The sequence below is a fragment of the Pelodiscus sinensis genome, chromosome 12 (genome assembly GCF_049634645.1).
Source record: "Pelodiscus sinensis isolate JC-2024 chromosome 12, ASM4963464v1, whole genome shotgun sequence".
NCBI lineage: Eukaryota > Metazoa > Chordata > Testudines > Trionychidae > Pelodiscus > Pelodiscus sinensis.
The window spans coordinates 2,538,453-2,553,840 of record NC_134722.1 but is presented as its reverse complement, the minus strand read 5'-3'; the positions used below and the strand labels follow the sequence as shown (position 1 = coordinate 2,553,840).

The 15,388-nt window shown below is 60.8% G+C and overlaps 1 protein-coding gene across 2 annotated transcripts; it reads right to left on the bottom strand.

The window, feature by feature from the left end:
- Positions 1–3,716: 3,716 nt before the first annotated feature.
- CHMP1A (charged multivesicular body protein 1A) lies at positions 3,717–15,234 on the bottom strand. 2 transcript variants are annotated; one of them, XM_075939835.1, is made up of 7 exons: positions 15,108–15,234; positions 10,821–10,840; positions 9,172–9,249; positions 8,188–8,334; positions 7,040–7,168; positions 4,942–5,129; positions 3,717–3,880 (listed from the first exon to the last, which is right to left on the bottom strand). In XM_075939835.1, the coding sequence occupies exons 1-7, from the start codon at positions 15,112–15,114 to the stop codon at positions 3,859–3,861; spliced, it is 591 nt and encodes a 196-aa protein (XP_075795950.1). In that variant the 5' UTR covers positions 15,115–15,234; the 3' UTR covers positions 3,717–3,858. The 2 variants fall into 2 exon arrangements, with proteins under 2 accessions (XP_075795950.1, XP_075795949.1); XM_075939834.1 differs by lacking the exons at positions 10,821–10,840; positions 15,108–15,234 and adding an exon at positions 9,686–10,798.
- Positions 15,235–15,388: the final 154 nt, after the last annotated feature.

Here is a 15,388-nt window from a genome sequence, read left to right as displayed (position 1 = left end):
CCCACCCCTGACCCGCCCCCCCCACTGACACTGGGCCGGCCCCTGCAATCCGGCTGCCTGGGAATTAAAGCGAAGTCTCCCACTGCCGGTCTGGTCTATGCACAGGGCCAGCCACAGCTCCGCTCCGGCTCTGCCAGGCCACTCCCAGCCTCCCACCGGGCTGAAGGCAGGAGCAGGGCACTGGGGAGACTTAAGCAGGTCCTTGCTGCGCCGAAGCCCCTACCCCAGAGCAGACCCCGTCCAGGCAGGGCTGCAGCTGCGGAGCGAGGCTGGGGCGGGAGGGGAGCAGCTGGGCTGGGTGCCCACGCCGGGGCCAGATGCGCGTGCGGAGCAGCGTGGATGGGTGGCAGCCTCACACGGTGGAGGCTCGGTGCAGCCGTTAATCACGAGCTAATTAGCCGGCCAATCAATCAGCCCCTTAGCAATTTCCTCTAACATTTCCAGAACAGCCTGTCTTGGCAGCGGGGGCGGCAGCAGGCACCTGGCAGGCAAACCGGCTTCCTGTTGCATTTGCAAGTTGGCTGCAGTACAGAGCCCCCGCCTGGCAGCAAAACTGAGCGACAGAGTGAGCTCGGGCCCCCGGCTTCCCTCCCCAGGCCTCCTGGCTGGGCCCCTGCCCTCCGGAGAGGCAGGCATGGGCGGCCTCTACCCCGGCTGCAGCACTCAGGCCTGCGGGGCTCCGGCCAGCTGAGGCGGGAGGGGCCTTTCCCCCTGTACGTATCCTGCAGCTGCTGACAGGGGACCTCCCCCCTCACTCAGGCCGGTGTGGGCCTAGAGAGTCAGGCTCAGAGTTCACCCCGGAATCCATCCCGGTGCCTTCACCAAGTGCCCAGGCCGTGGGGCCAGGCCACAGGGAGAAGCTACCCCACAGGCGCGTTATTGCCCTGGCGCAAGTGCTGGCGAGGGAGCCACAGTGCCAGGGCCAGGGTCTGGAGCCCTCCAGTATCTGCCCGGCAGGGCAAAGGGATGGCGAAGGTTACCCAGTAAGCGCCTGCCTCAGCAGAACGCTCGCTCAGCAAGCGGTTAAGCGGAGGGGCAGCCCGGGGGGATGCTGGGCCACGTACTCGGACGCCTGGGGCGCTGACCCTCTGTGCCTGCAGCAGACGTGGCAGCACCGGCCCTGTGGCCGTGGGAGACTCGGTCCCTGCCCAGGCCCACACCAGCCCTCACCCGGGTCTGCAGCCTAGAGCGTCCTCGGCGTCGCGCAGCCCCTTCGGAAGGGCTGGGAAGCGGCACTGGGCCCCGGTCGGTGCCGAGGAGAATGGGACCGAGACCTGGCCCACGGGCAGAGCCGCTAACCAGCTGGGCAGGGCCGGCAGCGCCCGCTCTTGGCCACAGGCAGGCAGTTACTCGGCAGAAGGGACCGTTTCCACCGCAGCAAACAGCCTCCCTAGAACCGGGTAGAGCCCGGGCCCGCCAGAGGCCTGCGGAAAGCTTCCTACGCCAGCCCGCGGGTGGCAGGGCAGGACAGAGGCCACCGGGGGTGCACCAGCCCTGGGACCCGCCCGTATTTTAATTGCCAGATGAGGTGCCCCCGGCACGGCTCCCCGGCCGTCACCCCGCAGGCCCCAGCCGCTTGCGCTGGAGGGGGCCGAGCGGGGCAGCGAGCTGAGAAACGGCCCTCGGGGCTCCACCGCCTGCACTTTGAGGCAACAGGCTCTCTGGGGCACTTGAGAGGAAGCGGGGAAGCATCCGCAGCAGCCAGCGGGGGAGAGGCTGCAGAATCCCAGTGTTAGCCGAGGGCTCCCCTGTGTGGCGCAGCCGGTAACAGCACCCGCCACGCAGGCCGCCAGGAGCCGGGCAAGGCAGAGGGGGGCCTGCCCCGGCCGTCTGCTCGAGGACAGGGGCTGCCTGGACCCCTTGCCGGGTCAACAGGCCTCCCTCCAGGGCCCAGCTCTTCCTTGCAGCTCGTTTGCCAGAGCCGGCCGGAGCCCGTTGCTCAGGCCAAGCCAGCGCCGAGGGGCTGGGGGAAGGCCCAGCAAGCGCCATGTCGCGGCAGGAGCAGCCTGCCCAGAGCCCCCGGGGACAGGAGGCATCCCCTCCCCCTCCCAGGCTGCTGCCCCCACAGCCCCGCGCAGGCCTGGGCAGACGCGGGCGCGCGGCGAAGGCAGACAGGCCTGCAGACGCAGTCATAGGGACAGTCCTTTATTTAAAACGGCCGAGGGGATTAAGAGAGTCCCTTGGCAACCCAGCACAGGAAAGCAGCCTCGGCCACACACACACACACACAGCACCGCAGGAAAAGAAAAGGCTCATTTACAGAAGACAGGATCCCACCCCCAGGCAAGGCCAGGCCGGCCCCTTCCCAGAGCCCTAGGAGCAGGCAGGGTTGGCGGTTTCCACAGGCCGACTGCTCTCTCTGCCACCTTCCAACCCCCCAGCAGGATGCTCACAGCGGCCCTGGCTGGGCTCCCGTGGTTTAGCCCGTGGGTCTGACCGAGGCACCTGCTCACGAGCAAGTCAGGGACTCCGCCAGGGTTAGAAGCAAAGCCCCCGGCCTCGTTGGCAGCCCCAGGAAAGGAGCCCTGCATCGCCCCAGCACTGGGGCAGGGGGCACAGCAGGCCTCACCCAGCCCAGCTGCTCGGGAATCGCAAAGGGAGGTGAACATGCATCGTCCAAGGCCACAAGGTGCAGAGACCAGAGACGCAAAACAGTCTCCACATGCGGGTGCTGCAGAACCCAGCCGGCCGGCACCCAGCGCAGCAGGATGGGTTCAAACGCCCCGAACGGGAGGCGGGCTCGGTTCCCTTTCCCTCCAGCAGCGAGCGGGAGATGTGCAGCGTATGCCCCCCAGCTCGCCGTGCAGGGCTGAGGGAAGGGGGGGTGCATGCACGTGTGCGCACACGGGGACGGGGGGGCCCTTCCTTCGCAGCCTGGCTCCCAAACCTGCAGCATGGACCGGGGTAAAGGAAGTGAAGAGCCCACCCTCCTCAGTGGGGCTGGGGCTCCGTGTCAGCATCAGCCCCGAGGGCAGGGGGGACCCCAGAGGTAAAGGCATCAGAGGTATGCAGGAGGGAGGTGCCACAGCTGCAGGATGGCGCCGGCACCCCCACAGGTCACGGAGGGCCTGGACACGTGTCTGCCGTGGCCCCCCTACGTCACTGCGGGGAGACGGGCCAGTCCCCGCGGGCAGGGCTGCGGGTGGGAGCAGTGCGGGAGGCTTGGCCCTGTGAGGCACACAGGAAACTCTCCTCGGGGCCAGGTCTGGGCTCACAGCAGGGGGTGGAGGCAAACTTGTCAAAGGTCACTTAACGGTGAGAAAATCCAGGGCGGGCAGTGGGAGAAGCAGCACGAGGGCTGAGAGTTGGCCAAGCGAGACCCCGGGATCCCCATCGTCTCTACCCTGCGCTGCCGACGCCCAGGTGCCCACAGGGCAGGCTCCCTTCCCCCATGGGAAGGGGGCTTGGCTGGAAACGGGGGGCTACGACAGCCAGCGCCCAGGATGGGGGGAGCCAGATGCAGGCCACGTTTGCTAGATACAGCCCCCCGGAGCGCGTCCGGCACCAGCCCCTTCGGCACGTGCATCCCCCTTCGGCAAGATCGCCGCGTAGTGTCAGACTCCAGCAGCTGGGGCGCAGAGGGGCAGCCACGCTGCTTTCTAGAGAAGAGCCCCAAGCGCCTGCCACCAACACCAGCCCCAGAGCCCGGAGCAGTCACACGCACTCGCAAACCCCCCTCCGACATCTGCCGCCGTCGACCGGGACCAGAGTCCAGCCCGGAGCAGCGGGCGGCCGGTCCTGGCTTTGCTAGCCGGCCAGAGCAGGGAGGCAATGGGAGGGCGGGGAGGGGTCTCTCCCATCGCCCCCCGCAGTGCACGATGAGGAGGGGCCAGCAATCCGTGAGAGCAGTGGGAAGGTTTAATTCCGCAAGGCAGCCAGTCTGCAAGAAACAGCACAAGAGAGTCAAAGGGAGCAGGGCATACTGGGCCCTGCTTCCAAGTGAACCCAGAGAGCGTGGGGCAGCGCCCTAGAGCCGGTGCCAGGCAGGGCCCCGCCCGGGGAAGGGGGTTGGACTCGGGGAGGCGGCGGTTTGAGGGGCCAGACGCCCCTGGAGTGGGGGTAACCATTTGCAGGCAAGGGAGAAGCACCTTCCCGCCCAGCCCGGCCCAGCCCACGCGTTCCCTGCCGGAGCAGCCCCCAGGATGAGACCCGGCTGCCGATTCAGTCCAGGAAAAGCCCAGGGCTTAGCACACGTGCCCCGACTCCCTGCAGCATGTGGGTGGCCCAATGCCAACACGGAGCTCAGGCGCGCTGCAAGCGGGGGGCTCCTCCAGCCGCCTGGGGGGCCCTGGCAGAAGCAGATGGGCGGGAATAGGGCTCAGAGTGCAGGGGCGTTTAAGGCCAGGCTGGACGCTCCGTTGGCCCTCTCAGAGCCTGTGCGCCAGCCCGGCCAGGGGGAGAAAGAATGGGCTTCCCCACACCCGGCCCAGGAGCCAGCCCCTGCCGCCTCGTGCCTGTGCAGCGCAATGATTGACCGTCCTCGCTCAGCAAGAGGCGCCTCCCAGCCGCACGCCCGGGCCAGGCACGCCAAGGACGCCCCCGCTCACACCGGAGCCAGCGCTCTGCGCGTCTGACAGCCCAGAGGAGGCACTGCAGAAAGGCTGGCAGCTGCGCACCCACATCTGGGAAAGGGGACGCTGCACAGCCAGGATCTGCAGGGCTCAGGCCAGGGAGGGGCCCCTCGGTGGCTGCTGGCAGAGCTGGGCACACGCCAGTGCTCCGCCAGCCGGCCCCCAGCCCTACGGCGAATAGAATCAGGAGGCCCCACGCTGGGGTGGCGCATGTGGCTGCCTGGGGACGCGAGAGCCCCCGGGTTGCTCCAACAGCTGGCTCCACTCCCCCCCGCAATCCCTCCCCCCGAGCCGTGAGTGATGCCTGGGGCAGGCTGGGGACAGGATCACACCAAGCGGTGCGGGGGAGGACAAGGGGAAGAGAAAGAACCTTTGGGACAGCTGGTCTGCCGGGGTGCGCGCAGAGCTCTCCCCCACTGCCGACGCCCCCTCGGGGAGCTGGTTGAGCTGGTCCATGATCTCCAAGCCATTCTCCTCCGCAATCTGTACAATGAGGCTGTCCACCTGCTCCTGCGGCGTGGTCAGGGTGGTGGCAGAACTCATGGAGTCTTCCATCACCTGCCGTGAGCAGAGCCGGGACGTGAACCAGAGCCTGTGCAGCCCGGGACAGACCTTGAGCCTGGCCTGCTGCTCCCTTCCCCAGGGTCCCGGGCAGCTAGGCCCCAGGACAGGAGGGCAGGTCCAGAGCCAGAGAGACCCCTAGATAGCCCAGCACCTGGCAGCACACAGCTGTAGAAGTGCCACGGACCCACCTGTCCACGACAGGCCCTGCCCTGCCTCAGGCTGCCAGGGAAGCCTTTGGATAGCAGAGATCTGCTCATAAAAGCCCCTGTCCAAGTGTCTAGGCCGTCAGGAGAGCTCCCTTCTTGTGGCCAGACACTGCCCAGCCTGGGCCAAGGCGATGTCGGCTCTCCCCAGCGACCATGGTGGCCTGGCCTGGGGGTGTGCACTCAGGGGCTCTGAGTTTACATCCCGGCTCTGACAAACTCCCCATATGACCTGGGGCAAGTCACCGAGTTCCTTGCCTGGGCCGTTACTCCTGGGGGTTCTGCCCCACTGCGTGCACGCAGAATTCATGCGCCCTGCAGATTTTTCTCTGCAGAAAACAGACGTTCAGAGAGGCACTGCAGTTACCCCTTACACCCATCGGGGCTGCTGTGGCAACAGACAAGGGGGCAGCCGGCTTCCCTCACAGTTCCCTGCCCACGAAGCGGCACAGGATACGGGGGCAGGGGAGGGTACGGACAGCGTGGGACGCACAGGTGTGACGCAGTGGGGGGGCTGTCTGCTCTGTGACCCGGGGTCCCCCTGCGCTGGGCTGTGTGATTCCCACTGACTCACACGCATGTGGATTGGCCCAGACACCTAGCCCCAGCCTGGGCCGATAACAAGGCTCTTCCCAGGGGAGAGACAAAGGGAGGGAGGTGGAGACGCCACCTGGCTGGGGGCAGGACTGGGAGCTGGGCAGTCTTGTCGGGAAAAACATGGCGAGAAGAGACTAAGCTGAGTACTGGAGGTTGGGGGGGCGGTGGACCCATATCCAAGGGGCGTGAGGCTGCCTGGCCCTGACTCCTGTAACCACATCCCATCTGTGCTGTGATGCATCCTGGAGAAGCAAAAACCCCTCTGGCTACGTCTAGACTGGCATGATTTTGCGCAAATGCTTTTAACGGAAACGTTTTTCCGTTAAAAGCATTTGCGCAAAAGAGCATCTAGATGCGCAAAAGCATCCGTGCCAATCTAGACGCAACTTTGCGCAAGAAAGCCCCAGTCGCCATTTTCGCCATCGGGGCTTTTTTGCGCAAAACAGTTTTTCCCTGTCTACACTGGCCCTCTTGCGCAAAAACATTTACACAAGAGGGCTTATCCCTGAGCGGGAGCATCACAGTATTTGCGCAAGAACACTGACAATCTTACATGAGATCATCAGTGCTCTTGCGCAAATTCAAGCAGCCTGTGTAGACAGCTGGCAAGTTTTTGCGCAAAATCTTGCCAGTCTAGACGCACCCTCTCTGTTCGACTGGCCGGCGGAGTCTCATCTTGCTGCTACAGGGCTGCAGGATCGGGGAGGGGGGTGGGTCCCCAACACACTGTCACAGCAGGGCTGCTGGGGGGGAGGGGTCACTAGTTCAGAAGTGCTTGTGGGGTGACAGCATTGAGCCAGGGGCTGACCGGAGTGGGGGTGCAGGGCACATGGGGATGGGGCAGATGTGCCGCTCTGAACCCAAGAGAGCCCCGATCTTCCTTGATGTGCCGCTGGAGACCAGGGCTCTGGAAACAACCGAGCCATTAATCCAAAGGCCGCATGTGGGAGCCCTGGAAGGGGCCCGGCGGTGGGAGGCTTGGTTCTGAGCCCACGAAGGGGTGGACAACACCATTCCCTCTCCTCCCCCTCCACATGCCAACGAGTCCAATTCCTCCCAGCCCCTGGCAGCCGACCCGCAGGCTGGAGCGTGCTCGGCGCTTACCGAAGTGTGAACATCCAAGTTCTGCACCTGCTGCTCAAATTTATCCATCACCGCCGAGACCTTCTGCAGGTCCATGGAGCTCAGAGCTTTGTCCAGGGCCTTGGTCACCTGGGCCATATTTTTAGTCACCTGCACCAGGAGGTTGGAAAAAACAAAGTCAACCCAAATGCCCCAGCTCAGAGGGGGAGCCAAGCCCAGCCAAGAGAAACTCGGTGCTACTGACATTTCCACACCGGCACCTCTGACAGGCCCGCCCTGAATAGCAGGAGCCTCGGCTCAGGTGGGTCACATACAACTGAATGCACAAGTACTGAAAATGCACGAGCAAGTGATCCACTAGCCTTCTACGGGCACTGTGCACGTGGGAACTGCAGCTGGTGTGTCTCTCTCACAGACACCCCGGTTTCGTGTGCAGCCCTGAAAATCTGTCCTTCCACAGTACAGAGGCACTTACGGGAGAAGAGTAATGCTGCCCAGGAGCAACCCCATGCAAGGGCTTCTTGCATTAACACGCCCTCCCTCCACCCAACGCCCTGTGCTGATGCCTCCCTCCACACGTGCGCACTAACACCGTGAAGACGGGCGCAATGTGCTTCCGGGGCTGCTCCTGCTGCATGTCCTCTCTAGGCGGGGCCACACAGCCCCAGGTCATGTGGCTCACGGGGAAGGCAGATTTCAGACAGAATCCGAAGGGCTGACCAGCAGCCTCAGCTCCAGCAAATTCACAAGGCCACTAGCTTGTTCAGTGCCTTGCAGGCGAGAACTCCAGCTCCCAATCCCTGACACAGGCATGGGGCTGAGTCCAGGCACACCCCTTCCACGTCTGCAGACTCGGGCGCGCGTATGGATGAAGCCACAAAAGCAGCTCGTGCGAGTCTCGTTTCTGGTCCCCAAGTGACATGTCCTGGCCACTCCCAAGGCAATCCCCACAGACTGGCACCGCTGCCCGAGGCAGCCTCTGCCAACGCCTGGCCTAGCCCCAGGGCCGGGCCATATCCCAGCCTGGGGGTGGCGGGGTCACAGCGCCTGCGACCCATGTTGCAAGAGAGAGGAAAGTTGGCAGGGTGGGCAGGGACGGGCCGACAACCTGTACAAGGCAGGAAACAGCTCCTGCCCCTCCAGGGATACACCCGAGGCAGGGCCCTTACCCCTTTCATGGTCACTGCTGTCTGGACCTTGGAGGCCACGGCATCCACGCGGGAAGCCATCCGAAGCCAGTTCAGCCCCTCATTCTTCTTCCGGATGGCGTTCTCGGCGTAGACGCGAGCACATTCTACGTTCTTCTGCTGAAGGGCCTGTGGCGCAGGAATAGGGAAGCCATTAGCGAGAGGAAGCCCTTTGGTTTCCTGTGTCAGCCGCAAACAGCCCCCCGCGGCCGCCTGGGCTCTTCACACGGGCGTGTGCGGGGATGGGGATTAGCAGAGCCGGCGGCAGGAAAACGCCCTAATGGTGTGAGGCTGCTAGATTTGGGGGTTTCCAGCAACCCCCCGCTGGCTGGCGTCTGGCAGCAGCTAGCAAGGGGAGGGCAGGTTTGCCGGCTGTGGACAGGGCGGCCAGCACTGCGACACGCCTGCCCTGGCTGCGGTCCTGCAAGCCGGCCTGTGCGCCAGACAGGAGTAGGGCTGCAGCCCACACGCTGAGGCTTGCAGAGAGGAGTGGGGGCATTAGGGCCCCACAGAGCTGCAGAGGGCTGCTCCCTGTGCTCTGCGGGGGCTGGGGCTCAGCACATCCCAGTGTTTCCGTGCCAGCGTGCAGCCCCCCGGCAGGACATGGGCCAGAGAGAGCAGGAAGAAGCACTGCGCTGGCCCTCCCTGCTCCTGCCCGGCCCAGGCAGGTTTGAAGACACATCCCAGCTCTTCCTGCCCAGGCTGCAGCCGCACACGCCAGCCTGCAGCTGTTGTTAACAGGCGCCACCCCATCGCCCGTCTCCAAAGCCCCCTCGCATTCCAGCCAGCGGCCAGGGACTGGTCCCAGCCAGGCGCTGTCGTTAACCAGAAGCTGTTAACGCCCAGGGTGCTATTAACGGCCCAGGCACAAGCTGCATGGCGCGCCGGCGGGCAAGACACCGAGCCCAGGGGATGCTACTTTCCCCTCCGCCAGGGAGGCCCACCAAGCCCAGAGCTCAGCCCCACCTTCTTGACTTTGGCTTGCTCAGTCTTCGAGTCCTTCTCGGCCTTCTTGGCGAGCTTCTCCAGCTGCTTTGCCGTGAACTAGGAGAGAGGGAGACAAGGGTGCTCGGCCGCACACGGGGCAAACGCAACCACGACTGGCAGCTCCCACAACTCTCGCCAAACCCAGAGGCTGGCCTAGGGAGCGCGCGAACCGGGCCCGCCATGCCCACTGGCGCAGTCCTTTACGCGAGCCGAGAGGCAGCGAGACGGGGGCCAGAGTGACGGGCATGCCTGCATACAGCGGAGGCAGCAAGAGCAAAGGGGCGCAGGGAGCAGGTGGGAGGGTACGGAAGGCAGCCTGTCTCCTTGGCCAGCCACGCAGCATGGCCTGGGCTAGGCTTTAGCCTTGTCCGCTCTCCGGCTGCCAAATCGCAGAGGAGGCCCTTGCGATTTCAGCCTCTGGCTTAAGAGGCAGGGACCATGGGGCTCTCTGGGAGGTGTCTGGAACAGGCTCCTTAGCTTAGCAAAGACTCACCGCACAAGGCCTGTCAGAGGGACCGGCTGGCGCTGGAGGGGATGGGGAGGAGTCTCCCTTGGAGACAGGCATGACAGATCTGGGCTTGGCTTTATGCTGCTGGTAGCTGTGGCCCCAGAACAGGTGACAAACGCTCTCTAGAGAACACGGCTCCCCCTCCTGCTGTTGTTTTACGCAGATTTTCAGAAAGGCAAAGCTCCGGGATCTGTTTCCCTCTGGGAACGGAGGCAGCTTTTGGTGTCATGTGTTCCGCCTCTCTCTGATGGAGAATGTGATCTAAAGGCTCCGGCTCCCTTGACTCCAATTACCAAGCCAAGGGCCCGTCCGGCCTAACGCACCCAACCGACTTGCTGCTCGCACCTGAGGCCACCCTGAGCTGCACAGCCACCTCCTGACACCTTTACACCAGCGAGTGCAGGGCAGTCAGCATTCTCGATGACGTTTGCAGGGTCTGAGTCACGGCTTCACCAGGGACCTTGCGACTGCTCCCTCCACCGGGATACAAGACACAAGCTCCTGCTCTTTCACCGCCCCACCTTAAATATCGGGCTCTTTATGTAGCTGCTCACCTAAGCCAGCCCCTGGGTACAGAAAGCCCAGGTGGCCCCCTGACGCTGGAAGACTATCAGTGAAAACACACATTCGATGGCACTGTACAGCCACCCTGCTGGAGGGATAGCACTGGAAGGCAGAGAAAGCCTCAGGAAGATGGAACAATATTGCTTTATAGGCGATGAAGTTAAAGGAAGGTTATGGGAGAGGTTTTCCATCGCACTGAACTCGCCATCAAATGGGTTAGAGAAGGTGGGAGCAGAACGCATTTAAGAAGCCAAATTTAAGACCATGGGACAAACCCGGAGTAGCTGCCTCTTAAAGATGATCAACGCTAGCCTAGCCCAGTACCGGGTCTGACAGTCCGGCCTCTAAGCAGCCTGTTCCAGGAAGCCAGCTGGGTTTTGTACGGACCTCCCAGCCATACCACAAGTCACCACGGGAGGGAGTTGGATCAACAGCTCAGCTGGGCTTGTGGACTTTCAATGGAGCAACGCCACACAGGGCAGCCAGTGCTAGGAGGTGTAGAATAATGAATCCCCACACGGGGCAGGAAGGGAAATCCTGTAATGGCCACACTCACCTTCAGCTGGAAGAGTGTATCTGAAACGAAAAAGGAGGTGACTCACATCGCAGGTTTTAGAGTCGCTGTCAGTCAATATGAAAGGTCACACCCTCTTTCATAGAATCACAGCACACTAGCACTGGCAGGGACCTCGAGAGGTCATCGAGTCCAGTCCCCTGCCCTCACGGCAGGACCAAGCACTGTCTAGACCATCCCTGTCTGTCTCACCTGCTCTTAAATATCTCCAGAGATGGAGATTCCACAACCCCCTTAGGCAACTTATTCCTGGGCTTACCCACCATGACGGATAGGAAGCTGTTCCTAATGTCCAACCTAAACCTCCCTTGCTGCAATTTAAGCCCATTGCTCCTTGTCCTGTCCTCAGAGGCCAAGCCGAACAGTTTTTCTCCCTTATCCTTGTGACATTTGAAAATTGCTATAATGTCCCCCCTCAATCTTCTCTTTTCTAAACTAAACAAACCCAGTTCTTCCAGCCTTCCCTCATAGCTCATGTTCTCCAGACCTTTCATCATTTTTGTTGCTCTTCTCTGGACCTTCTTCAATTTCTCTACATCCTTCCTGAAATGTGGTACCCAGAATGGGACACAATACTCCAACTACAGCCTAATCAGCACAGAGTAGAGAAGAAGAATGACTTCTCTTGTCTTGCTTGCCACACTCCTGTTCATGCATCCCAGAATCAGGTTTGCTTTTTCTGCAACAGAGTCACACTGTTGACTCATATTTAGCTTGTGGTCCACTATGACCCTTAGATCCCTTTCTGCAGTTCTCCTTCCTAGACAGTCGCTTCCCATTCTGTGTGTGTGAAACTGATTGTTCCTTCCTAAGTGAAGCACTTTGCATTTGTCCTTATTCAACTTCATCCTATTTACCTCAGACCATTAATCTAGTTTGTCCAGATCATTTTGAATTATGACCCTATCCTTCAAAGCACTTGCAACTCCTCCCAGCTGGGTATCATCTGCAAACTTAATATGTGTACTTTTTATGCCAATATCTAACTCATTGATGAAGATATTGAACAGAACTGGTCCCAAAAAAAGACCTTTGCGCAACCCCACTTGTTATGCCCTTCCAGCATGATTCTGAACTATTAATAACCGGTTTCCAAGAATGGTTATCCAGCCAGTTATGCACCCACCTTACAGAAGCCCCATCTAGATTGTATTTCCCTAGTTTATCGATAAGAAGGCCATGCGAGACCATTTCAAATGCCTCACTAAAGTCTAGGTATACCATGTCCACTGCTTCTCCCTTATCCACAAGATTTGTTTTCCTATCAAAGAAAGCTATCAATTGGTTTGATGTGATTTGTTCTTTACAAATCCATGTTGGCTGTTACCTATCACCTTATTATCTTCCAGATGAATTCCTTAACTACATGCTCCATTATCTTCCCTGGCACAGAAGTTAAACTGACTGGTCTGTAAAAGCGGCGAGGAGTCCTGTGGCACCTTATAGACTAACTGAAGTGTTGGAGCATAAGCTTTCGTGGGCAAAGACCCGTTTCGTCAGATGCATGTCACGTGACCGTCACTTATTTGCACCGTGGTGTCCAGGAAATGGACCTTCCATGTAGACTTGGTCCATGCTGAGGTTGATGGTGGGGTGGAAGCTGTTGAAATTCTTCCAGAGTCTCCTTCCTATGGGTCCAGATGATGAAGATGTCATCGATGTAGCGTAGGTAGAGAAGGGGCGTCAGTGGACGAGAGTTGAGGAAGTGTTGTTCCAGCTCAGCCATAAAAATGTTGGTGTATTGTGGGGGCCATGCGGGTGCCCATAGCAGTGCCACTGTGGGATGTTAGCGTAGAGAGCCTCTACGTCCATGGTGGCTAGGATGGTGTTTTCTGGAAGATCACCAATGCATTGTAGTTTTCTCAGGAAATCAGTAGTGTCACAGAGGTAACTGGGAGTGCTGGTGGCGTAGGGTCTGAGTAGAGAGTCCACATATCCAGACAGTCCTTCAGTGAGAGTGCCAATGCCCGAGATGATGGGGTGTCCGGGATTTCCAGGTTTGTGGATCTTGGGTAATAGAAGAACAACCCTGGTCGGGGCTCTAAGGGTGTGTCGATTTGTTCCTGTGCTTGTGCAGGGAGTGTCCTGAGCAGATGGTGCAGTTTCTTAGTGTATTCCTTAGTGGGATCTGAGAAAAGAGGCCTGTAGAATTTGGTATTGGAGAGTTGTCTGGTAGCCTCCTTTAGGTAGCCAGGTCTGTTCATGATGACAACAGCACCTCCTTCGTCAGCCTCTTTGATTATAATGTCAGAGTTGTTCCGGAGGCTGTGGATGGCATTGTGTTCTGCACAACTGAGGTTACAAGGCAAGCGATGCTGTTTTTCCACAATTTCTGCCTGTGCAAGTCGGTGGAAGCATTCTATGTAGAGGTCCAGACTGTCATTTCGACCTTCAGGAGGAGTCCATGTGGAGTTCTTCTTCTTGTGCTGTTGGTGGGAAGGTATCTGTGTGTCAGTGCACTGTTCAGTGTTGTGTTGGAAGTATTCCTTGAGACGGAGACGGCAAAAGTAGGCTTCCAGATCACCGCAGAACTGTATCATGTTAGTGGGGGTGGCGGGGCAAAAAGAGAGTCCCTGAGATAGAACAGACTATTCTGCCGGGCTGAGTGTGTAGTTGGAGTTAAAAACCTCTTGGGATGGAGATTCCACCACTCATTCCAGTGCTTCCTCACCCTCCTAGTGTAATAGTTTTTCCTAATATCCAACCTGGACCTCCCCCACTGTAACTTGAGACCATTGCGCCTTGTTCTGCCATCTGCCACCACTGAGAACAGCCTCTTTCCATCCTGTTTGGAACCTCCCTTCAAGAAGTTGAAGTGTGCTAGCAAATCTATACCCCTATGACTTAAATTGCCTCAGGAGGTTGTGGAGTTTCCATCATTGGAGATATTTAAGAGAAGGCTGGATAGACATCGATCAGGGATGATCTGTTGCTTAGCCCTGTTGTGAGGGCAGAGGACTAGACTTGATGACCTCTCGAGATCCGTTCCAGTTCTAGTGTTCTATGATTCACTCTTGTGGCAAGTACCACAGCATAGGATAGTGACTTCACTATTCAGTTCTCTCTCAAATCAACACACATCATGTGTGGGCCTTAGAGCGAATAGTAACTTCATTCCAACTTGTAGCTAACAAGTGACTCATCAGAAGGCAGCTTTTGTTGAAGTAGCTGTCACTTGTTTTCTCTCAGATTACCATTACACAGTGACCATTGACCCATAGCCTGGCACACCCAGAAGAGGCGTGGAAATCACTGGGCCAGTTTCACACACGAGGAAATGGATCAGTTCAGGAGCTTGGCTCAATTGTAAATGCATTTTAGCTCTCTCAAACGCCTGGACCAATTTCAATGAATTGGAAAGGCCAGGGACAAACAAGCTGCCCTTGAGGTTTCTCTCTCCCTGACCAACATCGCATGGGCTCGCAGGCTGCACTGACCAGCCCCAGCTTTAGCCAGTGCCACACACGTGACAGGATCTCCACAATCCTCCGCAGAGCAGAGCCTCTGCAGGCAACTCCCAGATTTCCCCACTACCACAGGGCCAAGCCCCACTCTGGGGTGGCAGGAATTCCCCCTCCCATGTCATATCGCACTAAGACATTTCCCCCCCCCCCCAACCCCACACCTGCCCTCCCCCCCAGGCCCCTGACCTGTCCCACAGGGCACAGCCCTGGCCCTGCCCCACTCCCTCGCCCTGCCCGCCCCTTCCTTACCCTCCCCCCAGCCCCCAGGCACAGCCCCCCCCTCCCCGACCTCCCAGCCCCCAGGCACAGCCCCCCCCTCCCCGACCTCCCAGCCCCCCCCCTGACCTCCTAGCCCCCGGGCACAGCCCCCCCCTCCCCGACCTCCCAGCCCCCGGGCACAGCCCCCCCCTCCCCGACCTCCCAGCCCCCGGGCACAGCCCCCCCCTCCCCGACCTCCCAGCCCCCGGGCACAGCCCCCCCCCTCTGACCTCCCAGCCCCCGGGCACAGCCCCCCCCCCCCGACCTCCCAGCCCCCGGGCACAGCCCCCCCTCTGACCTCCCAGCCTCCGGGCACAGCCCCCCCCTCCCCGACCTCCCAGCCCCCGGGCACAGCCCCCCCCTCCCCGACCTCCCAGCCCCCGGGCACAGCCCCCCCCTCTGACCCCCCAGGCCCCGGGCACAGCCCCCCCCTCCCCGACCTCCCAGCCCCCGGGCACAGCCCCCCCCTCTGACCTCCCAGCCCCCGGGCACAGCCCCCCCTCTGACCCCCCAGCCCCCGGGCCCAGCCCCGGGGTCTCTCTCTTACCGTCCATCCTGGACACAACCTCTGCACCGACCACTTCCGGGTTCTCCCGACACTTCCGGATTGTTGCGTCACGCTCCGGGGGGGCTCTCGCGAGGCTTCCCCTCCCTTCGGCGCGTGCGTGGAGGGAGGCAGGCGCTCCGCCGCGAGCCCGGGGCTGGGGAGCCGCGTGGCCAGAGCGCGGCAGGAGGGCGGGGCAGCTGCGCACGTGCCGCGGGGCTCCGCCCCCAGTGCCTCTGGGCGCCCGGCTGCGGGGACCTCCCTGCTCCGGCAGCTGGGACCTT